At 46.3% G+C, this 24,935-nt stretch overlaps 10 protein-coding genes across 11 annotated transcripts; 6 read left to right on the plus strand and 4 right to left on the minus strand.

The window, feature by feature from the left end:
• Positions 1 to 156: 156 nt before the first annotated feature.
• Positions 157 to 2,223, plus strand: LOC108025988 (pickpocket protein 19). 2 transcript variants are annotated; one of them, XM_044095564.1, is made up of 7 exons: positions 157 to 395; positions 464 to 998; positions 1,055 to 1,460; positions 1,523 to 1,576; positions 1,644 to 1,779; positions 1,832 to 1,944; positions 2,008 to 2,223. In XM_044095564.1, exons 1-7 carry the CDS (start codon positions 157 to 159, stop codon positions 2,211 to 2,213), a joined length of 1,689 nt encoding a protein of 562 aa, XP_043951499.1. In that variant the 3' UTR covers positions 2,214 to 2,223. The 2 variants fall into 2 exon arrangements, with proteins under 2 accessions (XP_043951499.1, XP_016952170.1); XM_017096681.2 differs by having other exon boundaries at positions 157 to 374.
• Positions 2,224 to 2,234: 11 nt separating this feature from the next.
• Positions 2,235 to 4,279, minus strand: LOC108026113 (pickpocket protein 19). Its single transcript, XM_050888791.1, is given in 7 exon segments — positions 2,235 to 2,506; positions 2,556 to 2,662; positions 2,724 to 2,868; positions 2,921 to 2,968; positions 3,019 to 3,319; positions 3,378 to 4,064; positions 4,067 to 4,279. Coding segments are annotated over 7 exon segments (1,773 nt in total).
• A 277-nt stretch (positions 4,280 to 4,556) lies between these two features.
• On the plus strand, positions 4,557 to 7,634 carry LOC108026093 (uncharacterized). Its single transcript, XM_017096793.3, has 6 exons — positions 4,557 to 4,672; positions 5,970 to 6,546; positions 6,613 to 6,762; positions 6,826 to 7,030; positions 7,103 to 7,339; positions 7,398 to 7,634. The coding sequence occupies exons 1-6, from the start codon at positions 4,560 to 4,562 to the stop codon at positions 7,499 to 7,501; spliced, it is 1,386 nt and encodes a 461-aa protein (XP_016952282.1). The 5' UTR covers positions 4,557 to 4,559; the 3' UTR covers positions 7,502 to 7,634.
• Positions 7,635 to 8,127: 493 nt separating this feature from the next.
• Positions 8,128 to 8,843, plus strand: LOC108026418 (general odorant-binding protein 99a). The gene is made up of 2 exons (XM_017097347.2): positions 8,128 to 8,294; positions 8,383 to 8,843. The coding sequence occupies exons 1-2, from the start codon at positions 8,256 to 8,258 to the stop codon at positions 8,779 to 8,781; spliced, it is 438 nt and encodes a 145-aa protein (XP_016952836.1). The 5' UTR covers positions 8,128 to 8,255; the 3' UTR covers positions 8,782 to 8,843.
• Positions 8,844 to 8,988: 145 nt separating this feature from the next.
• On the plus strand, positions 8,989 to 10,875 carry LOC108026416 (pickpocket protein 19). Its single transcript, XM_017097344.3, has 5 exons — positions 8,989 to 9,962; positions 10,014 to 10,166; positions 10,224 to 10,353; positions 10,415 to 10,604; positions 10,662 to 10,875. Exons 1-5 carry the CDS (start codon positions 9,096 to 9,098, stop codon positions 10,873 to 10,875), a joined length of 1,554 nt encoding a protein of 517 aa, XP_016952833.1. The 5' UTR covers positions 8,989 to 9,095.
• Positions 10,680 to 12,082, minus strand: LOC108026417 (mitotic checkpoint protein BUB3). The gene is made up of 2 exons (XM_017097345.3): positions 11,772 to 12,082; positions 10,680 to 11,718 (listed from the first exon to the last, which is right to left on the minus strand). Exons 1-2 carry the CDS (start codon positions 11,961 to 11,963, stop codon positions 10,930 to 10,932), a joined length of 981 nt encoding a protein of 326 aa, XP_016952834.1. The 5' UTR covers positions 11,964 to 12,082; the 3' UTR covers positions 10,680 to 10,929.
• A 271-nt stretch (positions 12,083 to 12,353) lies between these two features.
• LOC108026376 (condensin complex subunit 1) lies at positions 12,354 to 16,995 on the plus strand. Its single transcript, XM_017097297.3, has 6 exons — positions 12,354 to 12,574; positions 12,653 to 13,124; positions 13,182 to 14,077; positions 14,138 to 14,279; positions 14,335 to 14,422; positions 14,479 to 16,995. The coding sequence occupies exons 1-6, from the start codon at positions 12,448 to 12,450 to the stop codon at positions 16,885 to 16,887; spliced, it is 4,134 nt and encodes a 1,377-aa protein (XP_016952786.1). The 5' UTR covers positions 12,354 to 12,447; the 3' UTR covers positions 16,888 to 16,995.
• Positions 16,992 to 19,055, minus strand: LOC108026042 (lysoplasmalogenase-like protein TMEM86A). The gene is made up of 4 exons (XM_017096736.3): positions 18,850 to 19,055; positions 17,948 to 18,117; positions 17,701 to 17,891; positions 16,992 to 17,552 (listed from the first exon to the last, which is right to left on the minus strand). The coding sequence occupies exons 1-4, from the start codon at positions 18,868 to 18,870 to the stop codon at positions 17,227 to 17,229; spliced, it is 708 nt and encodes a 235-aa protein (XP_016952225.1). The 5' UTR covers positions 18,871 to 19,055; the 3' UTR covers positions 16,992 to 17,226.
• Positions 19,056 to 19,542: 487 nt separating this feature from the next.
• LOC108026353 (head-specific guanylate cyclase) lies at positions 19,543 to 23,011 on the plus strand. Its single transcript, XM_017097260.3, has 5 exons — positions 19,543 to 19,676; positions 20,519 to 20,782; positions 20,905 to 21,145; positions 21,211 to 22,556; positions 22,624 to 23,011. Exons 2-5 carry the CDS (start codon positions 20,547 to 20,549, stop codon positions 22,826 to 22,828), a joined length of 2,028 nt encoding a protein of 675 aa, XP_016952749.1. The 5' UTR covers positions 19,543 to 19,676; positions 20,519 to 20,546; the 3' UTR covers positions 22,829 to 23,011.
• LOC108026354 (general odorant-binding protein 99a) lies at positions 22,996 to 24,279 on the minus strand. The gene is made up of 2 exons (XM_017097261.3): positions 24,122 to 24,279; positions 22,996 to 23,467 (listed from the first exon to the last, which is right to left on the minus strand). The coding sequence occupies exons 1-2, from the start codon at positions 24,161 to 24,163 to the stop codon at positions 23,051 to 23,053; spliced, it is 459 nt and encodes a 152-aa protein (XP_016952750.2). The 5' UTR covers positions 24,164 to 24,279; the 3' UTR covers positions 22,996 to 23,050.
• Between the last annotated feature and the right edge of the window lie 656 nt (positions 24,280 to 24,935).

The following is a 24,935-nucleotide window of genomic DNA, read 5'->3' on the forward strand; positions in this document are numbered from 1 at the left end:
AGAGCCACCCTCTTGACCAGTTCGAATAATTGCTTTTTGATTGAGTTCAATGCTGCGGAGGCTTTCCTCCGCGCCTAACTTAAATTTGAATGGCCAATTTCTTCGCACCCGTCGAGCGAGGAGCACCTACATATTGTCTTGCTCTAAAAGAAAGTGATGTTCTATCCTCTGGAACTTCCAAGGCCACGTAGGCCACTTTATGGGGCTTTTGGGGGGCAATCAGGACTCATCCAGACGCAGAAGGATCCCAAGGACAAGAGTCGGTTGGGAAGACTTTGGCGTTTCTATCTGCCGTATTTCAAGGATTACGCAGAAGAATCCTCTGTACATGGCATACGATATCTGGCAGATCCCAAGTTGAGGAAATTCGAGAGGTATGGAAGTATAAATTATAAGTTATAAAAAATACTTAAAATATATTTGCTTCGAAAATGAAAAATTATACCCCTTTTCATGAGATCAGGTTCATCTGGCTTCTGATTCTGATAGCCACCAGCATTGGTGCCATTTTGGTTTACGTGGACCTGAACGAACTGTATCAATCGGTGCGAATTCAGACTACCATTAAGAACACCATGCTACCGATTTTTCGAATACCATTTCCCTCGATTGGCCTCTGTCCAAGAAACCGACTGAACTGGAAGCTCCTGGAGAACGGAGCAGCTGAGCACTTCCTGGGTGCCAATGTGTCTGCCGTCAAAAAGGACCTCTTTATCAAGTTCTTCACAGCGGCGGGCGATCCTCATTTGTCCCGCATGAACGAAATGTCCAGATTCTTTATGAACGAAACTCTGGCTAGTAATCTACACATGTTAGATTCTCTAAACCTTCGGGATGTCTATAAGTACATTCAGTTTAAGTGTCAAGATCTCTTCAAAATGTGCCGATGGCGGGGCAATCCAGTCAATTGCTGCGATGTATTTGAGGACCAGTTCACGGAGTCTGGTCTATGTTTCGTCTTCAACACGGAAATAAGTCCAAGATCGCGAAAAAGAGCAGTAAGTTGTGGTACACCCTAAAAAATGCAATACTATAATACTATAACATACTGAAGAAGGAGGACCAGTTCTATCCCCGAAGGACGGCGCAGTATGGCGAAGGAACTGGACTGGATGTTTTTCTGAGGCTTAATAGATCCCTCATCCGCCCCGGAAAAAGGGGCATAAATGTCATGATCAAGCAGACGCAGCAGTGGAGCGATGCCATACGTCTCGTGCCTCCAGAGACACACAGCAGGGTCAGCATCACACCACGCTACACCGTCTCTAGCGAACGGACCCGGTCCGTGCCTACGGAGGTCAGAAGATGTCTTTTTGATGACGAAACTGACAGTCCGCACTACAAAAACCTGCCGGGATTCCAGTACTGGGTGGGTAATTGCCGCAGCAGGTGCCACCAGGAACATGTCCTCGACCTCTGCAATTGCTCTCCCTCTATATTTTTTCCCTTCAACGAAAATGGTGAGTTGGGATCATGTGTTAAGGTTATCATTAAATAATATCCCTTAAAAACCCTTGTCCAGATAATTTTACCCTCTGCAAGCCCTCGGACTTCAAGTGTCTCTATGACAACAGACGTGAGTATTTTCCTTTAATTATTTTTCTATTATTATAAATTATTTCACTTTTATATTTTACTTAAAGTTACATTCAGCATTGAACGCCATCCCGATGAGAACGATTTTGTTAAGAATCCTTTTAATGAAAGCATGATTTGTGACTGTTTCACCAGTTGCACTCAGCTTATTTTTGAGCGGGTTTATACCACTAACCCACTAGAGTAAGTAAGACTTATAGATTACTAATATTATAAATTAAAAAGAACTATATAGTAATAACGAGACGGATACTGAGGCGGGTACTACGCGCATAGATATATTCTTTCAATCTGGTTGGTTCGTTCAATATCAAACCGTCATGAGATTTACCTTTGTGGAGCTCCTGGGTTAGTTGAGAATCATATATCTTATTAAAACTTATTGTTAGCTAATGTTTTTTATACTTTCAGCTAGTTTTGGTGGTATAATTGGGCTCTTTCTGGGCGCCTCTTTACTTAGCGGCTTTGAGTTGGTCTACTACTTCACTATTGGTCTTTATATGTACGTTCATGATAAGAGAGAAGTTAAGAAACCAGAGCCTCGCATTGTAACTATACCATTTGGCCAGAGAAAAATAACACCAATTAAGTACATACATCAAAGTTTTAATAAATAAAGTATGGATCTTTGAAACTATTTACCAAACATTTCTTCTGTGGTTCAAGGGATGCCTTAATTTACCTCCACCACTATCCTTTTCGTTTGCAGAATTATCCGCTAGATGACTGACATCATTTTTAAGGTAGCTCTTAAATTTCTGCCACTTGAAGCGCAGTTGTTTATTCAGAACCACATAGTATTTGTTGTCATATAGGTGCATTACAAGGCCCACGGTCAGATAGTAAATCAATTCGAAGGCACTGACCATAGAAGCACCCAAGCAGAGGCCAAAGATTCCACCCAGATTGGCTGTGAACATAAATGATTAATATATGAAATACCATCTGATATGACTCACCTATCAAATCTATAATGGTAAACTCCAAACTTGTGCGATATAGGGGAGTAGTTTCCACTTGATAGTGCACATCCACCTTGAAGATCTTCTGGTGCGGATCCTTGGGGCTGAAAAGAATGGTTTCATATATATCTAAAGAAACCAAGGGAAGGTTACATTTAATTATACAGTTTATTAGCTGACAAGGGCAGAGTGGTTGTGGCCGTATAATAATCCAGCAGGTAGCAGTTCACCAAACAGGAGCAGGTCATCCCCGGTTTTGTGGCACTGAAAAGAGCATCCTCGTCCCTTCGCTTGTCGTAGCTGAAAATGTCTGCAGCGAAATGCTGTAATCTTCGGAATTTATCTTTTCAAATCACTCTCACCATTGTGCCGAGCCAGGCAGCGCAGGCTGGCTGCGTCGCATTCCTTAACTGCAGGAAAAATTAAATTATTAAATTTTAATCTTAAACCTAAAACCTACCCCTCTTGTTGTATAGGAAAAACATGGGTAGAGAGCAGTTGCAGATCTGCACCAAGTAGGACTCGTGGCATCTATTCAGGCAGTTGGTGAGCTGAAAGGGTTTGCCGTACTTCTTGGCCGCGTCAAGGGAGTCCAACTCACTCTGCTCGTCCGCAAACAGGCAGTTCCTCCGCTCCGGCGGAATACTCCTGGTGGTCTCATCCGTCCAAGTGAGATCCGGACGTACGGTCACATAGGTCTCCGTGTTTTGGGTCATTGAATAAAGCACATTGTTCAATTGATCGGGCTTCTTTATCATTACCTTGGATTGCAAAAAATGTAAATTTAAATTTAAATTAATTATTTATGCCTATACCTACATAGACATTATCATTAGCCTGGGAATTGGGTCGCTTGAAGCTCTCGTTGAGAATTAAATCAAAATTTAATCCCGTACTTTGTCCCGCCTTGGCATTATGCCTGGGATAAAACTGAGTGCCCTCCTTCTGTCTGATTGCCTTGGAGCGTGGAGAAATCTCCGAGTTGAAAATCAAACAAAACCCAAACTCCGTCTTCTCCATCACAAAGTATTCGCAGCAGTTGAAGGAGGAGCTGCGCCACATGCAGGAATGCGCGACCAGGATATCCTCGCATTGGAGGGTCAGGAACATGGCCAGGTCGGTGATGTTCACAAAACCCACTTCCTCCAGATTGTCGTCTTCCAGTTGAGCCAAACTGGCCAGATAACCGCCGAAACGAATCGTTTCCATCCGGGAAACCAAAACGGTGAAGCTCTCCACAAGCTCCACGCTGGAATTTGCAGGGAGGAACTGCTTCTTGGCCGCCTCCAGCTTGCTCCAATTTACGCGGTTATCCGTACAAATTCCGACGGCCGGAAATTGGACCAGAAAAACCGGGTACTGTGGATCATGGACCACTGTCTGCAGCTTCTGGGACACAAAACGCTCGGAGAGCAGAAGGTAAAAGAAGCAGGAGAGGGCCACGCTGATGATGAGCAGCACGCACCAGATGAGCCTGCAAATGGAGATTATGAAGGCACTTTTATAAATACATGTCCATAGTAATTATTATAATTGTAAAAATATCTAGAGCCCCGCACACACCTCTCCACATTGTGCAACTGTGGGTCGTACAGGTAGCGAACGCAGTGAATCGTTGACTTTTCGCAATAGCTCCGAAAGTGGACCCTCAGCAAATCCCCGAGGCACTTGTCGCTGCCAGCGAAACCAGTTGCCTCCACCGGTTTATCTCCCTTGGCCATTCTGCGAGCGAGTCACCCAATCACTGAGCTTTGCGCCGGAACTCGGGGAACCCTTTTATGGCCACAGCGGACCCAATGGCCAGTTAACTTGTAATTGCAGGGGCCAAAGTTTGGCCGGATAGGCCATCCATTATGGCTCACAAGCTTTGTAATTGAGTAGTTATGTTTCCTGCCACTGATAAGCCCGCTGACAGAAGTGGCAGACGAGCCCATTGATTAGCGGGCCGAACTGCCAATTAGCCGCGATTTTCCCACAGTCATAGTTCAGCCGTTGAGCGAAATGAGTGCAATTGATTGGAAACCAGAACCTCCCTTTGAGGATAATGATGATGACCACCGGGCGGCGAAGAAGCAGAAGAAGAAAGCGGAGAATGGATGTGCTTCGACCAGGAGGTGAGTGGTCAAAATTGGCAAAAAATAAAAGTGTTAAGGTGTTAATGCTTCCTAATCGGGAATTTTATTACGAGCTCTATGTTTGTAATATTTCTTTTGTTTTTACGCCCAAAATACGGATATTTTTTGGAGGAAAAAGAAGACCATGGATTTTTAACGAAAAACGTAATTTTTCTTTGACCTTTTTAGGTGTAACTTGGTCAAAAATGTTCCTAAAATTAAATGACGCACCGTTTTTTACATTGATTATTGATTTTCCGGCTGATTCTAAGAACTTAAAATATTCGAAAATTTTAACTTTTTTTCTATTCTATTCGTCTATTTTTGAAAAATTGGGTAAAAATGAAATTTTTTAGGTGGGAATGTAAATTGATTGAGAATTTTATTACGAGTTCAACAAGGTATGACATTCTATTTTTGGACCATTAGTTTTGTTGTTGAGCCCAAAATGCGGATATTTTTTTTGGATAAAAATGAGGACCTCGGGTTTTTGACCAAAAAACGTTATTTTTCTTTGATCTTTTTAGGTGTAAGTTGGTCAAAAATGGTCCAAAACCTAAAAAACTCGCTGTTTTGAACAGATAACAAGCAAGATAATTGATCGCAATCATTTTCTTGCTGATTTTTAGAACTTCAAAATTTTCCAAATTTTACTTTTTTTACAAGGCATATAGCATCGTATATTTTTGCCAAAATTGGTCAAAAATAAAATTTTTTAAGTGTGAATGTAAATTGATAGCAAATTTTATTACGAGTTTAACAAGGTATGGCATTCCATTTTTGGACCATGACTTTTGTTTTTACGGAAGAAATAGTGATTTTGATTGGGTGGAAAATAGAAACTTTTATTTTTAGCCAAAACACCATATTTTTCTTTGAGCTTTTTTGCTGTAACTTGACCAAAAATGGTACGAAACCTAAATGACGCACTGTTTTGGACAACTAACGAGCTAGATTATTGATCGCAATCATTTTCCGGCTGATTCTATGAACTTGAATTTTTCCCAAATTTTTACTTTTTTACAAGGGGTAGGATAGTCTATTTTTGCGAAAATTGGTCAAAAATATAATTTTTTAGGTGTGAATGTAAATTGATAGCAAATTTTATTACGAGTTTAACAAGGTATGGCATTCCATTTTTTGACCATTACTTTTCTTTTTAAGCACAAAATACTGATATTTATAGAGTATATCTACAAAAAAAACCATAAAATTATACGCTTTTTAATAAAAACTCACATAAGGCGATGAATAGTTGCAATACTAATTTTTCTGCGATCCGTATTTTTCACTAAAGGTACACCAGAGTCCCCCTTAAGTTAGTCGCCGCCTTATCCACTGTCTACGTGTGCATTTTATCTTCAGAGCGGTACTTCTATTACTGGGTGCAGACCTCCATTGAAAGGACAGACATGCATGTGTCTGAGATCTATTTTCCTGCGGTGACCATTATCCCAATCAACTTTACCAGTGTTAATATTTCGAGGAAATCGCAACGGTTCACCAAGGCCTATAACCTGATCCAGTCCGTGATCTGGCAGACTCCGATGTCAGCTCGTTTGACGGAGGAGAACTTCACGGAGTTCTCCGACTACGACAACTGGGACTTTCAGACCTGGGGAGTTCTCGAGTCCTGGCAGTTCAATTGTAAGCACTTCTTCACCGAGTGCCAGTGGCGTCACAAGCCGATGAACTGCTGTGACCTGTTCCGTCCTGGAAAGACCTTCAATGGCTTTGCCTTCGTGTTCAATTCGAACCTCTCCGCCTACAGGGACGCAACCTGGCCTTGGTCCGTGGCCGCCAGCGGTGCCTACAGCGGCCTAAATGTGAAGATTAAAAGGCAGTACACCCAGTTTACCATAAACACTCTGGGGGTGAGTTCTGTGATCCAGATAGCAGAGACTAATATTGAGTAACTCTTCATTGCCAACACTCATCAGGTTATAGTCCACGAACCAAATCAGTATCTGGGCGTGAGTATTGACTACTCCTCGGAGGATCGTATCGTGGTGCCGGTAGAACCACTTCGCTTTAGCGCCGAAATAGATGTGAAGGCCCGTCCGGTTAATATGCGCCGCTGCTATTTCGATGTAACATATAAGATCGGTGTATTAGAACATGTTTATAACAACTACGAATCCCTCTGCCTTTAGACCGAAGTCGAACAGTTGAATCAATCCCGTTCGGAATGCATCTACAAGTGTCACATTCACTACATCCTTGACAAGTGCAACTGCTCTCTGGAGTTGCCCCGACCGATCTACGCCTCCAATGAAGTAAATATTACGGATGCGAGGGAAAGCAGCGGTCGCAGGCTTTGCGGTGTTAAGGATCTTCACTGCTTTAATAAACATAAACGTAAATAAATTTTATATTACGAATTGAACAGTGAAATTAGATATTATATATTATATGATTTCTTTCTCTTAGTTTCCCTGTTTTCCATGAGCAACATCATAGAAGAGTCCAGGGATAATATATTCACCACCGTTGATTGCGGATGTTTTCCCCAGTGCGATCACACCCAGTACCACACTTCAACCTACACCGAACGGTTGAGCACCCACACCGCCCATGATGAGGAAATCGAGATAGATGTGTACTTTCAGGAGGAGACCCTGTTCTCCTATCGCTCCATGCTCCGTTTCACCCTCATCGATCTCATGGGTATGTGCTGTGACTCCTTGAGATCTCCGCTATATAATACTCATTCTTCTAATCCCAGTTTCCTATGGAGGAATAGCAGGACTAATCATGGGCATATCTGTTCTGGGATGCTTCAACAACTTCTTGGATCACTTTGCCCGTTGTCGTATACCCCATGACTAATGACTTGGGACCATGAAATCCCCACCTTACGCAGCTGCGTTCTCATGTTTCCATACTTACCTGTAATCTAAAGACTCTCAAATACACTATACACCTGGTTCTTGGGATGCACACATAAATAAATTGAGAACAAAAGCGCATTAGGTGAATCGATTTGAGTTTGACTACCTGCGTAGGCAGTGGAAAATTTTCAATTGCAGCTCCTACCAGACGAAATATAACCCAGGGGTATCGGAACTCATCGATTTTGTTTACGTGCTCTTGAAAAACACAAATATTTACTTATTTCTATATATTTTAAAATAGATAATTCCTAGTTCCCATCATTTTTCCCAGTGCATATATACAATCCTCTAATCTGCTGCCTTTGCTAAAAATATTTAATAGTTATCATAATCTCTTAATAAAAAAACAACAAACACGCCAATTTGCCAGAGATTAAAGGGGAGCAGTCTTATCAGCATCCCAGCCCATGGAGGTTATTAGAAGGCATCCAGAAATTCTTTGTTGTCCACTTGCCAGCACCACAAAAGCCTTAAATGCCCAGTGTCACAAAAGAATTGAGCTCCCTATGTTTGAGCATAAAAAACCGAATTGAGGAGCATAATCTTGCCTTGGAGGCCCCTCCTCAGGTACCAAGTCCAATCCCGCACCCGAGTCAGTACCCTCGCAGGGGTATAAATAGCGGCTATCTGGCCCTATTTCCGAGCAGTCTCCTCTTGATCGTCGAACAAACACGTTAAGGAAAGCAAAAATGAAGGTTTTCGTTGCCATCTGTGTGCTGGTTGGTCTGGTGAGTGTTTGTTGCAGATAACCCTGTGAACCACATCCAGAATCTGGAGTCCCGAATCTAATTTATTGCTTTTTGCTCTGGGTTAAAGGCCTCCGCTGACTATGTGGTGAAGAACCGCCACGACATGCTGACCTATCGGGAGGAGTGCGTCAAGGAGCTGGCAGTTCCCGTGGATCTGGTGGAGAAATACCAGAAGTGGGAGTACCCCAACGACGAGAAGACCCAGTGCTACATCAAGTGCGTGTTCACCAAGTGGGGCTTGTTCGATGCCCAGTCCGGCTTCAATGTGGAGCACATCCACCAGCAGCTGGTGGGCAACCATGCCGATCACAACGAGGCCTTCCACGCCACCCTGGCCGCCTGTGTGGACAAGAACGAGCAGAAGTCCAGCGACTGCGAGTGGGCCTACCGTGGAGCCACCTGCCTGCTCAGGGAGAACGCCGCCCTGATCCAGAAGAGCCTGGCCCCCAAGGCGTCGGAGGTCTGAAGGGGATGACTCTACTGATAAGATTTAATTCTAGTTAATAAAATAATCAATTTCCGACCAAATTGGCGTGTTTCTTAAGTATTTAACGGCCTGGGACGAGAAAATAGGTTCTTGAAGATGAATTAATTTTTTAAGTAAATTATAATAAATAACACCAATCATCCACATATCCACATAAAAATAGACCACCAACATATCTGTTTGAATATTACTATGATATTATGAGTATTAATTGAATAAATCACAGCAATTCCAAGTATCTATTAGATACAACCCGTACTTTTTACCCCAGCAAAAGAAAGTTTCGGCAGCTAATGGAATCCTGTTCAGCTAACTATAACTTCAACAAACTTTCGCCATTCATCATGTTGCTGTACACCAGAGAACTTGTGGCTCCGCGGCCAAAACACGGACTACTCCGCTTCAGAACCAAGCCACCTGGGATGTCGTACAGGGAGAGACTGCGCAGCTCCTTCGCCCACTCGTCCATCCATGGAATGCAGCACGTCTTCGGGGAGCGGCATCTTTGGCAACGCTGTCTGTGGCTAATTATCGCCCTGGGAGCGGGTATCACTGGATTTAGCCTGTACTCGGTGCTGAGACATCGACATAGTGAACAGCTCCTGGTCAGCCTGATAGACACCACCCAGCTGCCGGTGTACCACATTGATTTTCCAGCCGTGGCCATTTGTCCCTGGAGCCATGTCAACTGGCAGAGAGCTCCGGCTGCCTTGTTCCGTTTCATGCCGAAGAATCCGGATGCAGAGCTACGGGAAACATTCCGCCAACTACTCGTTGTCCTGGAGTTAGTTACTTTTTCCAATTTCAACAGGGCAAAGGATCTCGCCAAGAGGAATCTGACTTCCATGGGTTTCCTGAAGATGAGGCAGCTGATGAACTTCGTGGCCTATCGATGTGATGAGCTGTTTGTCTCCGATTCCTGCGTCTTCGACGAAACGCCCTATGATTGCTGCAGGCTTTTTGTGCCGGAGCAAACGGAGAAGGGTCAGTGCTTGGTCTTCAACTCCCTCATTTCGGAGCACTCCCGGAAAAAGCAAATAACCAACAAGTTTTATCCGCACAAGTTGAGCACTGCAGGAGAGGAGTCGGGCTTAAAGTTCACCATTAACGCAAGTTATCCCTTCGTGAAGGCTGGTGTAGAAATGCCCTTCGGACTGAACGTAAATATATAGTTAATTATGCAAAATGTAACTCACATTTGTATTTAACAGCTAATGATCAAGGAACCGCGTCAGTGGTCGAATCAAATGACCTACCATCTCTATCCGGATACGGAGAACTTTGTGGCTGTGCACCCAACGGTCAGGGAAACATCCCTGAACACCTATAAAATGAGTCCCAACAAGAGGCGTTGCTACTTTGATGTGAGAACCCTTATCTTTCCAAGTAACCCAAGACACTAAGAAATAATATTTCCATAGAACGAAAAGAAACCAAACTTTCCGGACACTTCATTGCCCTATAATCGGGAAAATTGTCTGGTTGTATGCCTTCACCAGGTCGTATTGAAAACCTGCAACTGCTCCACGCCAGTTTTTCTGCCGCCCATTGGTAGATATTGGGAAATATAATTCCTTATACATCCTACTCATAATTCTAGTTACCCTTTCAGAGGGCATTCGTGAATGCGGAATTGTGGATGCCGAATGTCTGGGCGGTAATGCCGATATCTTCAGCTATGTGAAAATGGGCGACCAGCATAAGTACATTAACGACTCCAGACGAGGACATTTTTGTGATTGCCCCGATAACTGCAACTCAAGGCAGTACGAAATGACGCTCAATGTGCGCAAGTTGGTTTAGTAAGTCCTTAATGCAACTTCTTAACGTACAGCTAATGAAAATTGCTGATGTTACAGCCCAAAAAACTCCACTGATACATTGATAAAAGCCCAGATTTATTATGGCCAACGTGTGATGACCAAAATCATAACGAAATTGAAGTACACTAACCTAGATTTACTGGCCAACTTTGGCGGCATAATAAGTCTTTACATAGGGGCCTCCGTCATGAGTTTTATAGAACTTGCGATTGTGGTGGGCAAACTTATGTGGGTACTTATTAAACAGTAGCTTACTTTGAAAAATCGTGTATAATTAACGGCATAATCAAATAAATGAAAGCATTTATTTCTGCTTAGTTTCCTGATCCGTCGGATAGCGTATGTAGATGGTCGGATGTGGAACGGTGGCCGGCGTCTCTGACAGTTGGTCCAAATAGGAGCACCCGATGGCCAGGGCGGTGCCATCGGAGCTAAAGTTGAGCGTGGAGATGGAGGTATCGTATTCGTGGAACTGGCAAAGGCGTTTCTTGTTGAAACCGTCCCAAATGTTGACAATCCCATCGGATCCGCCAGTGGCGAACGTCTGGTAGACATTGTGGAAACTCAGGGCATTCACCGGGTAGATTCGCTCGATGTTCTGTTCCCGATTTCGGTGACACTTAAAGGCGAATTTGCGGCGCTGGACCTCGGGATCGTGATCCAGATACTCCACGGCCACGCGGCCCTCGATGGAGGACATCACGTAGCCCTCCTTGTTGGGGAACAGGCGGATGCAGCGGGTCTGATACTTGAGCGAGGACTCCCGCTTCATGATGTAGCTGTCCATCCTGCGCAGGTCCCAGATCAGCACCTTGCGGTCGGAGGTGGCCACCACGATCTTCTCGTCGATTACAGACATGGAATACACCTTTCCGTTGCTCTGCTCGAAGGTGCCCACGCAGCGCTTCTCCCGCATGTCCCACAGTTTAACGGTCTTGTCCCAGCTGCCCGTAAGGATGCCGTTGACGTACTCGGCATGCTCCACGCATCTAATGGGCTCCTCGTGGCCACCGACCACACTTTCCGTCTGTGTGTTCACATCAAAGAGACGGAGCTGGTTGTCCAGCGAGCCACTGACCACGTGCACAATGTCCTGCGGATCAAGGTTTAATAGGGTGGATCAGAATGTGTCTAGCTAGACCTTACCATAAAGGCGCAGTCCAGGATCGGCGCATCCTGCAGGAACTTCTGGCGCATCTGGTTTGCCGGCACATCGTAGAACCGCAGAGTTCCATCCCAGGAGGACGCCGCCATGTACTGATTCGATTTGGGGCCAAATTTCACGGCGGAGATCAGGTCCTCCGGCGGGTTGGTAAGCTTGAACTCTGGCGGACGCATTTTGTCAGTTCTTGTAAGGGGTTTATTTGTTAAAACGCTGTTTAATTTTAAATTGAAACTGATTTAACACAATGCAGCAGGAATTTGTTCGGCGTCTATGGTAGAGATGAGCCACTTTCGATAGCACTATCGATAACACACATCAGTGACTTAGGGGGATTCCTGAAATGATTGATTAATGCGGTAATATAATCGAATATTGTTTTTGCATATGTGAACAAAATTATTTTTAAAAAACATATTTATCATCTCACAGCAAATAGTCTTAACTCAAAATGAAATTAAAATTTTTTATGGTTTTATTTAAACTAAAATTAACATTGAGTGCCCCTACTCATTTTAAGTGTTTTGTGGTCACACTGATGAATAACCGATAGCCGATTACATGCAATCGTTTTGGCGGCGAATGCGTCCATCTCTATCGACGACGCTACTTTTTAGAAACAGAATTTTTATTTTGCAGATATAGGAAAAAGTACTTGTGATGGAGGGATCGCACGACTTCCAGTTCGTCCTCCCCCTGAACGCCTCCGACCTCATAAACTCCAGTGGCGACCAGTACTACGTGAAGGAGATATTCGGCAGCGCCGATATTCCCGCGAAACTTCAAGGTGAGTGTCCGTTTTCGCGGTTGCTGTTTAAAATGCATACAGTTGTGGGGACCTCAGCCTGACCTATTTTCTCCACAGAATGCAAGCGCAAAGTGCACCAGGGCGATCCTTTCTATATATTCGAGCACTTCGATCTGTACTACTCGATCCTCGAGGCCCGTGGCTCGGATGCCGCCTCCTCACAGAACCTGATGAGGTCCTTTGACCTCCTGTACTTGACGGTGGACAAGCTGTTCCAGGATCTGCAGCCCCTGCTGACGGCCACTGAGCCCCTGTCCAACCAGCAGCGCAAAAGCTACCTGAACCTGACCAAGATGACGCTGTTCCTCCAGGTCAGCACCGTCAAGAAGATCAACAACAGTGTGCAGCAGGCGCAGCGTGATCAGCAGGTCAATGTCCAGAAAAAGCGGGCTAAACAAGCGGAGGGACTGGAGCAGTTTCCCAACTGGGACGCCAAACGAGGGAAGTTCCTTGTGCAGCTCTTCAATGTGCTCCAGTGCCCGCTGGAGAAGCTCTGGAGCCCGCCCGTCGCCGAGGAGGACTTCATATCGTACGTATTCACCTTATGTCTTATTGCTCTAATCTGGTATATCCCTGCCGTCCACAGTTTGCTGTGCGACATCTGCTACCGCACACTGGAGATGCTTCCCCTTCGACCAGACAATAGGCATGTCTTCGACACAATCTTCCAGATTCTGGGTACCTCGATTAAACGCTTCAACCAGGCCATGACATTCCCTGTCCGCATCCTGCAGATCCTGCGTGGCACTGAGCACGCAGCCGCTTCCGTGGCCACAGGAATTCTACTGCTGCATGAGGAATACGGAATCTCCTCGGTTTTCTCGATCCTCATTAAAAACATCGTGGATGTCCTGAAGCTGGATAGCTCCGATTCAACGGTGTCCAAGCACTTCTCCAATTTCCTGGCGGAGTTCTCCAACATTGCGCCCTCGCTGATCATTCCGCATCTGGAGAAGATGGCAGATGACCTGCTGGACTGCCAATCGCACACGCTACGCAATTGTGTGCTGCAGATCATTGGAGACACGGTTGTTAGTGAGCTGACCTCGGAAGACCTTAGCGAGGAACTAAAGGAAGTGCGCAACGAGTTCCTCGAGCACCTGATGTCCCACATCCTGGATGTATCTGCTCATGTCCGCTCCAAAGTCCTTAGCATTTGGCACCACTTGAAAGTGCAGCACGCCATTCCACTCAACTTCCTGACCAGAGTGCTGGACGAGGCCATCGGACGACTGGAGGACAAGAGTTCGCTGGTGCGACGAGCCGCCATGCAGCTTATCAAATCCGCCCTGGAGAGCAATCCCTATTCCAGTAAACTATCCCTAGATGAGCTGCGAGCCAAACATGAGCACGAGGTACAGGCCATGGAGAAACTAAACGAGGTGCTCGAAGAAGAGCGCAAGGAGGCGGAGAGGCTCAACGAAGAGTTTGGCACCCTGGCGCCCGAACTTCTGCCTTGCATAGAGGCGAATCTGACCGAGTGTGAGTCCTCCTTAGTATAGTACTGAATGATATTTTGTAAAGTCGAATGTGATCTTACAGTCCCGGACATGCAGTTCGACAAGGAGGAGACCGACGAGACCTTGATGGACAGGATCGTGCCGCTGATGCGCGAAAAGAACTACAAGGACGTTATTGTACTAGTGCGAAAAGTGGACTATCTGGCTGGAAATCAGCCGATGAGGTAGGTTGCCCCTTAGAGATTTCTAAATTGTGAACTAAATGTGTTGCCCTTTTAGCTCCTTGTTGAAGCACGATGAGCATTGCGTATATTTGCTGGCTTTGCTAAAGAGCTATCACTTGCTGGCTGCCGGGTTTAAACAGAGCGTAGGTATCGGCACTAGCAAAAAGGGGTAAATCACTCAACATAACTTCACTTCCAGAGCGAGGAAATGCTTCAGCAGATCAAAACGGTGCAGTTCCTGAAGGACAGCATCGACTTCGCAACGCTTATGACTTCAGCATTCCCCAAACTGCACGAGCTGCTCATGTCCAAGACGAACACGGACGTTTTCGAGGCAGTGGACCTGTTTACCACTGGTTACATGTTCGGAATTCACGGGACGGAGTCGGGAATGCAGCGCATGCTGCAGCTGGTCTGGTCCTCGGACAAGGAGAAGCGTGATGCCGTGTCCGATGCCTACAAGCGCGTTCTATTCTCCACGGACCAAACGGGCCGTGCTCACGCCATTCGGGTGGTTCAGAACCTGTCCAAGTTCCTCTCGGATATCGAGTACGGCCACTACACTGCCCTGGAGTCACTGATGGCCGAGTGGGTGGCCGGTGGCGATATCGATGCCGCAGTCATCACAGTGCTCTTCGAGCGCTTCACCCTTAAACTGGAGGGCACCACCGCCAACGAATCTCGCCTGTCGCTCCAGCTCCTGATCATGGCCTCGCAAACAAAGGCCAGCATTGTTTCGGCCAACACCAGCATCATAGAGGATATTGCCACCGGGGAGCGCGTTCGTCGCGATCCGCGCATTTTCACCTCCTGCCTGCAACTGCTGGTTAACTCCATTGATGCGAATAACAACGCCAAGTATTACAAGCGCCAGAATAGCGATGCAGAGTTTGTGAAAAAAATTACGCGGCTCTTCCTTGACTTCTTTTTCCACAAGAACTTAACGGACTTCGATTATCTGGCCATGAGTGTCTTCGAGTATTTCTACAGGATGTGCCAAGCGCCAGATGTAATTGCCCAGCAACTGGTGGTGACTCTGCTCAAGCGATTCAATGAGAGCTGGATGGTCAAGGAGGGAACTGCACTGATCCAGTCCCCAGACGTGGCGGATAAGGAGAACAATCGGGAGTCGCAGCCTTTGGAGATTCCCTACTCGCAGACCCTTAATCCCACCCAAACTCAAACTGACGGCCTAACCCAGACGCAGGGCAATCTGATTCCCGTTTTTCTGGTCACCCGTTTGGTTTTCTGCATCGGCTACATGACCATTAAGGAGATGATCTTCCTCGACATGGACGTCTACAATAACATGAAGTACCGCGATGAGCTGACGGCGCTGGAAGAGCGTAAGAATAGAAATCAGCAGTCGGGAAATTCACAAAATGCAGCCAGGCGAACGCTCAATTTGTCAGCCATGGAGGTGCGCAAGAGACTGTCGGGAGTGGCGGCGGAGCCGCAGCAGGAGCCAGACGATGATCTGGTGGGTGCCACTGCCGAGGACAACATTGCCGAGGAGATTCACGGCATCTGCGAGGATATGCTGCTGTACAACCCGGATGCCCTGCTATCTAAGCTAGCGCCATTTATCATAGAGATTTGCAAGCGACCCGGGGAGTTCAAGGATCCCAAATTGCAGCAGGCGGCCACCTTGGCACTGGCCCGTCTGATGACCGTGTCCTCCACGTTCTGCGAGTCCAACATGAGCTTCTTAATGAACATCCTCAACCTCACAAAGAACATCCGGATCAAGTGCAACACAGTGGTGGGTCTTTCGGATCTCACTTTCCGTTTCCCAAACATTATCGAGCCATGGACGGGTCACTTCTACGCTCAGCTGCATGAATCGAACACCGAACTGAGACTGACTGCCGTCAAAATGCTCTCCCATTTGATCCTCAATGAGATGATTCGCGTTAAGGGCCAAATCGCCGACATGGCGCTTTGCATTGTGGACGGAAACGAGGAGATTCGCAATATCACGAAGCAGTTCTTCAAGGAGATAGCCAACAAGTCCAACATTCTGTACAACGTTCTGCCCGATATCATCTCTCGACTGGGCGATATCAATCTTAACCTGGATGAGGACAAATACCGCATTATCATGTCCTACATCTTGGGACTCATCCAAAAGGACCGACAGATCGAGACGCTGGTGGAGAAGCTATGTCTGCGCTTCCCGGTGACGCGGGTGGAGCGTCAATGGCGCGACATCGCCTTCTGCCTCGGCCTGCTCACATACAACGAGCGAGCGGTGAAAAAGCTGATGGACAACATTCAGCACTTTAAGGATAAGGTCCAGGTGGACGAGGTCTACCAGTCCTTCAAACTGATCATCAGCAACACCAACAAGCTGGCCAAACCTGAGCTCAAAGCTGTGGTCACCGAGTTCGAGAACCGCCTGAACGAGTGCCTGCAGGTCAATCCTGATGGTGCGACGCAACCCGGTGATCAAGTCACTCCCGAAGGTCAGGTCAATAAGACCAAGACGGCCAAAGCGAAGAAAGGTGGCCGAAAGCCAGCAGCCACCAAGAAGACTCCTGCGCGGGGACGCGGGCGACGTGCTCGTCAGGACTCGACCTCAGAAGAGAGCTACAGCAGCGATGACTAGCTCATTGGGTAGTTGCAGAAAATGATGTCTAGGATTAGCCTTTTTAATGAAAATTTTTAATGCTGTACAAAGATTGGTTTTAATAAATATTTTACACACTGAAGTGAATTTAAATAGATTTATTACTTTTGAAGTCAACAAACATCTAATAAACTCTACTAAGATCCGTTTCCACATCCACCAAAAAAACGGAACAAATATTTGGTTACACTATGCTACTGGGATGGGGAAACAAACACACGTAAATGGCATTACTCTAGACGGTTTGGAAGTACTAAGTTTGGTGGTTGCGTTCATGTTGTCTATGGGTTCCCAATAGATGAGCATTCGGCACTGCCCTCACTTGATTTTCTTGCGAAGGGATCGCTGGGGCGCAGGAACGTCGTCGGCGGTGCTCAGCGCAATGGCAAACTGGGCGGCATAGTAGGTAACCATGATCTGGAGGCGGGCGCAGGGCAGGGGCACGCCCACGAACATGGTGACCGCGATCAGGGCGTCGGAGATCACGAATAGAATGGCTCCGACGGCGCAGAAAACGGCGAGAAAGGTCCTGGAATCCACAGCACGGGCCAGGGATCTCCAGAGCATTGTGGTTATCAGGTAGCAGTAGATCGGCACTCCGACGATGAGAATCTCGTCCAGGTTCTTGTGAACAAAGTACACAACTGTGAAGGAAATGGGAAAATTAAACTAGGAAATGTGTTTTTAAAAGAAAAACTATAGTATTCCTGACTACTAATAGAAAAGGGAAGTATTTTGAATTCAACTAACAAAATGATGTTAAGTTTTTTTTTTAGAAATGTATTAACTTACAAAGCGTGACGGCCACATAGAGAACCGATCCAATGAACCACTTTACTGGCTTCCATCCAAAGGCGCTTATATAAAACACGTGCGCCACTCCAAAGGAAATCATTCCAAAGGGAAAAAGATTTATATTGAGCAGGGCATCACCACCGCAGGAAAAGACCAGCCCCAAAAGTATCCACAGCGAGCGACGATATCTGTGAAAATAATATGAAAATTAAAATATATAGCAAAAAGCTTTCATAGATTTTACCCCTTTTTGAGCGAAATTCCTTTGGCCACCACATAGAACATCAGAGCCACTATGGGTAGACATTTGAGCACTGTGGTCCATAGCTCGCCTTGGGGATCCTTCCTGACCAGCGAGAAATACAGGACTAGGGTCACCAAAAATGGCACCAACTTGGGCCCCTGCGCCCTAGCCTTAATAAATTAAAAAATAAATAGTAAGGTATTTAAAAATATTTTGTATATTTTGAAATCTTTCAATTTAATTCTGATCCTAACCCTTAGTATGATTTTATATTTTAATTGTACACTTTAGAGGGTCTTAAAATGGATTTAATTTTATCCATTATTCCTCTAGATTTGGGTAGATCATTATTATAATCATTGTTTTATAGAACATTCAATATTTATTGCCCACTACTTAAAAATTACTCTGAAATATATTTAGGCTTCACATGTTGCTTGGACTCAAAATAGCCCAAGCGATTATCGCTAATCGCACCTTGGAGGTCCAAACTACAGCCAAACTAAGTGATTAAGCAAATCGAACCGTTTCGGGGCTGATTAGATTATGCCACTTGTTCTTGGGGCTGGCTTGCCAGGTCCTCGTCAAACATTTATGGGCTTTGGGGAGATGTAAATTTGCATGGCATTATCCATTGTTTGGGTTGAGGGGTGTCGAAGAACCTTCAAACTTTCACTTTCGGTGCAGGAGCTTTCAGAGTGCTCCAGAGAACCTGAGAGATGTGCAAGGTCAAGGACGAAGCTTTGTGTTCTTTTTATAGTCCCACTTTCTGCGATTAGACAAAGCATCCGCAGTGCACTCACGCATATATGATACTATGTTATTTATGCTTATACAGCTGGATCTAGAATGTCACTGAAACTCAAGACCCCGAGTCGGAAACCAGAACCTGAGTCACTTACGAACTGCCCGAAATCGTTCATCGCCGCCGTAATTAGTGCAAATTACAACTATTAGGGACCGCAGACCGTAGAAAAAAGTCTAGCCAAGCTGCACTTTCACACGATGCGAGCGCGGAATCGAAAATAAACAAAAACTATGTGGTGGCAGCCCCCCCCGAAATGAAAACAATGGATAAGAACACGTTGCGCACGGGCGGCCAACGTCAATAAACTGAGGCGTACGCGTTTCATATACATTTTCGATTCGCTGGACTCGGACGGGCGAAACGCTGAAAAGCGTTCCGATTTCTGGAGAGTGAAAAGTTTTCTGCCGGACATGTGGTGTGCAGCATATGCAGCATTCTGCAGATACACTTGGCCACCGCTGCCGCTGCCGCTACAGATACAGATACAGATACAGGAGGGCAGATTGATTATTTTCTACCTTTGCAATTGCGTTGAGAGCGGCAATTCTGGAGAGCGCTGCTCACGCAACAGGTTAATTGAGAAGTGACCGTTGGGAAAAGCTTGCTAGACAGCATCAAACTGAATCCGCAAGATACTCATGCGCAATCGCTCCGACGCTCTCTTTGTATCTTCAAAACAATGCAACAATCTCTGCACACTTTCACTTGGCAAAGCTTTCTCCGGAAAGCTTGGCTGCCCTTAGACTTTTTCGCCACCTTATTTTGGCCAAAAGTTCATTCCGTTTCGAGTTGTGGCATTTTTCAGGCGTGCCAAAGAATTCCTCAGCTGTCCAAGAATTTCCACAACAATTTTCCACCACCTTAACGCAGTGAAAATCTAGTAAAAGAGCAAGTGAAAAATATTTAAATATTATAAACCAAGTAAGTGAGTGCCCAAAAGTATGCTAAGTTTGAGCGTGCGAGTACCACAAGCGGGAAAACCTTGTGAAAGTGCTGGAAAATTGTGTATCCGTGGGGGCTTCGCTTCCTGTAAGCAAATACACACTCCTGTACAGAAAGGAGGAGGTGGTGAAAATTAAAGCTGACCAGTGTGACACACATCGGGCAGGAGCAGCTGGCGGGGAATGGAATTGGGCCAGGGGGAACCTCTTAAATTATGCAAAATTAAATTATGGTAATGCGGCGGGCCAGAAAGCAAGAGTGGGAGCCTTGCCAAGAAAGACAGACTGGCACACACTTGACCTCCGAGGAAAGCCACTCGAGTGGGGCACACGAGATACTGCAGGGACATGGGCCTTTGTGGGCCACCAGTGGGTGGTGCACGTAGCAGAGAACCACCCAGCCAGCCCTCACACGAGTGCACGTTGAACTTGAGAAAAGAGCAGAGAAAAGCCCCGGGCGGAAAAGGCACGATACACATCGAATCAATGGTTGAATCTCCAAGGAAAACCCATTAAATTAGTCACATATCAGTTAGAAATTTCATTTAGATTTATTGAAAGCTCTCAGTGGGGGATTGCTAAGCTAAAAGATACTTTTAGGGGTGTTAATTATGCAACAAAAGGGCCAATATTTGTTTTTATTTCGTATTGGCAGTTCTTAAATCAATAAAATGTATTTTTAAGCCATTGAAAAACTTTAATGGCAACTGCATCCAATTAGGAAGTAACTTTGAATTGAAGCTCCTTGTTAGGAAATTGACTTGTGGTCAATAATTGAATACTGCTACTGATACCCTGCCTCCTGTTTAATCCCCGAAATAGATCGAATAGAGCTTGGCGAACACGCGACATGGCGTGTCCTTTCTTCAGGCGGGCGGACTCGCTGTCACGCCAGCCCTCGGTCATCGCCGAGCCCGCGGGCCACTGGGCGCTCGAGGACGAGGAGCTGTCGGATGACGCCCTGACCCTCACGCACCTCCAGATGGCCATCCAGCTCCTGACGGCGCCTTCCAACGAGGATCTCAACACGGCAGTCACCTCCCTGGTGGCCAAGTACCGCCAGAACTGGCCCAATATTCACAAGCTGTGAGTAAAGATCATTTACAATATGCTAGTTTAATAAATAAATTTCTAAGTTCAACTATATTGGGATTTACCAAGCCATTAAAATAAGAACTGACTTTATTATAACCCCTAATCTCGTTTAGAAAACTGGATCCGCAGACCTTCAAGAGCTGCGCCAACTACGATTACTTGGCGGACATTCAGGAGCTGCTTTTGAAGATGGACGAGGCGAGTGCCAGCGAGATCCTGGTGCTCCTCGGCGAGGAGCTGATCACCTGCTGCTGCACGGGCATCATAGAACGGGCCTTTCGCTGCCTGGGCACCGATCTCCAGGAGTTCCTGGGCTCACTCGATGGCGTCTACGATGTGCTGAAGCTGCAGGAGGTAAGCCATAATCAACCACATTAATAATATTATTTAATATCATACTACATCCTCTTGATAAACAGGAGGACGTGACCGACACCGGCTTCGTGTGTGCCGGCGAGGGAGAGCTCATCTTCACCTCGGAGCGTCCGGTGATCGCCTGGCTGCTCCTGGGCTCCCTGAAGGCCCTCACCCGCATGCTGTATAAGGTGGATGTGAACATCAAGATCGAGCCGGTGGAGGGAGATGCCCGTCGGTATCGCTATCTCTTCTCGCTGGTCAAGGACAACTCCCAGACAATGCTGATGGGTCGTCCCACGATTCCCAAGACGATTCCGGAAACGATGCAGCGGACCAACTCCAGCAACGCCTCCGATCTGCAGATGAACTCGTCTAGCTTTTGCAAGATGTTTCCCTGGCACTTCATCATGAACGAGCAACTGGAGCTGGTGCAGCTGGGCAGGGGATTCAGCAAGTTGTACAAGCCGTATATGGCGGAATATGGCTGCCAGGCGACGACCTACTTTGACTTCAAGCGCCCCAAGGGATTGACCATGAAGTTCCGGGACATTGTGCGGCGCACCTATACACCCTTTCTGATTGGCCTGCAGAATCCTCCGGGAGCCGTAGATTTCCCGGCCAGTGGGCTGGAGATCAAGGGTCAGATGGTGCACTGCCCCGAATCGAATTCGCTGCTCTTCATTGGATCACCCTTCCTCGATGGTCTGGATGGCCTGACCTGCAATGGTCTCTTCATCTCCGATATTCCACTGCACGATGCCACCAGGGAGGTGATCCTGGTGGGCGAGCAGGCCAGGGCGCAGGATGGACTGCGTCGCCGGATGGACAAGATCAAGAATAGCATCGAGGAGGCCAACTCGGCGGTGACCAAGGAGCGAAAGAAGAACGTCAGTCTGCTGCACCTCATCTTCCCCGCCGAGATCGCCGAGAAGCTCTGGCTGGGCTCCTCCATCGACGCCAAGACCTATCCGGATGTCACCATCCTGTTCAGCGACATCGTGGGCTTCACCAGCATCTGCTCGCGGGCCACGCCGTTCATGGTGATCAGCATGCTGGAGGGTTTGTACAAGGACTTCGATGAGTTCTGTGACTTCTTCGATGTCTACAAGGTGGAGACCATTGGGGATGCCTACTGCGTGGCCAGTGGCCTCCATCGGGCCTCCATCTACGATGCTCACAAGGTGGCATGGATGGCCCTCAAGATGATCGACGCCTGCTCAAAGCACATCACCCACGATGGGGAGCAAATCAAAATGCGGATTGGCCTGCACACGGGAACGGTTCTGGCCGGAGTGGTGGGCAGGAAGATGCCCAGGTACTGCCTCTTCGGGCACAGCGTCACCATCGCCAATAAGTTCGAGTCCGGCAGCGAGGCGCTCAAGATCAACGTCAGTCCCACTACCAAGGAGTAAGTGGGGGGATTTTTGTTCTACCTAAATTTGGAAATATCTCATAACTTTCTCCCCATCTCTCAGTTGGCTCACCAAGCACGAGGGCTTTGAGTTCGACCTGCAGCCGCGGGATCCCTCCTTCCTGCCCAAGGAGTTCCCCAATCCCGGCGGCTCAGAGACCTGCTACTTCCTCGAGAGCTTCCGCAACCCAGCCTTGGACAGCGAGTTGCCGCTGGTGGAGCACATCAATGTGGCCATGAAGACCATATCCGAGGGCGGGGATGATTAAAGGCCATCTACAGACCTGGAGCCAGTACCCGACCAGTCACCAGTCCCCAATCCCCCTGTAGACCCACACGCTCAGTAGTTGTTTAGTCGTCGTAGTTCGGTGCACTTGTATTGTGGTTTTGCCTGTTGCACTGCTTAGCCTGAAAACAATAAACTATCTACCAATGGTTGCATTCCAGCACAAGAGATGAACACACTTTATTGGGGCTACTTTATGGGATCCTTAGGCGGCGGCCTTCTTCTTGGCCTCCTCCTGCTTGGCCGCCACGAAGGCCCTGACCTTGTCGCCGATCTTGCTGGCCATCATGCACTGGTGGCCGCGGAAGGCCCACACGTCCGTGGGACTCTTCTGGGCGTTGTCGTCGACGCAGCTCTCGGCGATCTTGAGGGCCTCCTCCTCGGTCAGGTCCATCTTGAACTGCTTGGCCAGGCGGTCGGCGTGGTAGCCCTGCTGGCCGCAGAAGATGCCCAGCTTGGTGGCCGTGCAGGCCAGGTACTGGCGCACATCGGGCTCGTCGGGGAACACCAGGTTCTTCAGCTGGCCAATCTGCTCATTGCTCAGGGGAGTCTCCTTCAGGCACTCCACGCGGATGGCCCGGATCTGCTCACCGGTCTTGGGCGTCCACTCATCGGCGTGGGCCTTTAGAAGAGAGAGTTATATTATTATCAATTCGTAATCAAATTTGTAAAAACAATTGTAACTAGATACCTCAATTAATAACAACAATAACTTTCCAATTAAACTATTACCTATTTTAAAAACCTAATGATCTTATCTGGCGAGTTTGCAATAACATTTCGTGACTTTCACGTTACTGAATATTTTACTCTCAAGGTATATCTGTAAATCCCCGGCTTTCATTAAAACAAAACATATTTCGGAATTATATATTTCAGTTTTTCACCAGTAACTAGACTGGCCTATATAAGCCTTTAAATTATGCAAGCTACGAGTTGCAAAATTAGCAGACAATGTGGCAATGGAAATACATATATGTATATGTATATGTTTTATTGTTTATATTATTATCATAGGGAATGTTAGGAAATTTGCATTTGTGAGTTAATAAATAGTTAGAAAACATAAAACAATGTATTTATAATTTAATTATAGTTATTTAAATTTAAAATTAAGAAAGCGTTTGATTTCTGATAAGAATACACAGAACTTTTTTCACTTGTGTAATATTTTGAATACACTAAATTAATGAAACAACTACACATCTTAAGCCAGAGATGTTCTCCTCGATGACATATTTCTGGAAATACTATATTACACATTTAATATACACACCACAGCGCACAGGGCCAGAGCGACGATGAGATACTTCAGCATAGTGGAAAAGTGAAATATAGTTGCACGATCGCGGTGTAGTTGAAGTTCTGAACTGGAGCGCCGACGGGTAAGAGCCCGGCTTTATAGCTACGGCTGATCGGCAATCGCGGATCGGTCGATGCCTATGTGTCTATGCTCTCCCCAGAAGCGCTGTGCCAAGAGTTCACCCGCTTATCTCTCCAGTCCAGTTCCCGGCCACTCTGTTCGATTGCATTTCTCCCCACAGCTGATAACTCGGGAACGAAACCCAGACTTGGCTTCGAGTCGAGCATTTGCTCAGCTCTATTTGCCATGCAAAACCCGATTCCTGATTAACTTGTTTATTGAATAGATTTCCAGATAGTTCACAGGTTTTCTATTTCCACCAGTGTGTTGAACCGAGGCTTTGCATTGCTGATAGTGATTCACCTGCAGTAACTTATCTGCTCTCGCTCAATCTTTCAAATGAAAATTATTTCCTGTTTTGAGAACAATAAGTTAAGGGTTATAAGATCTAAACTATAATGAATCTCTAGCTAATTAAATAAGTTTAATCTACACTTAAAGTTGTTGGGAGTTGGTTTTCCATTAGAAAAAATATTCATTTTAAAACTGTTAAAGTGGGAAGAAAGAACCTGGAAAATAGGATTATACAATTTAGAAAGTGGACCATTAGTGATTTTTGTCTTTAAGAACTGTTGTCTTTAAATTAGTTTCTGAAAAATGCTTATTTATATTTTTCTGTACCAAAAACTCGATTATAAATACATAAAAATTTCTGCCTTTCGGCATG

Source organism: Drosophila biarmipes, chromosome 3R, assembly GCF_025231255.1.
Source record: "Drosophila biarmipes strain raj3 chromosome 3R, RU_DBia_V1.1, whole genome shotgun sequence".
Taxonomy (NCBI): domain Eukaryota; kingdom Metazoa; phylum Arthropoda; class Insecta; order Diptera; family Drosophilidae; genus Drosophila; species Drosophila biarmipes.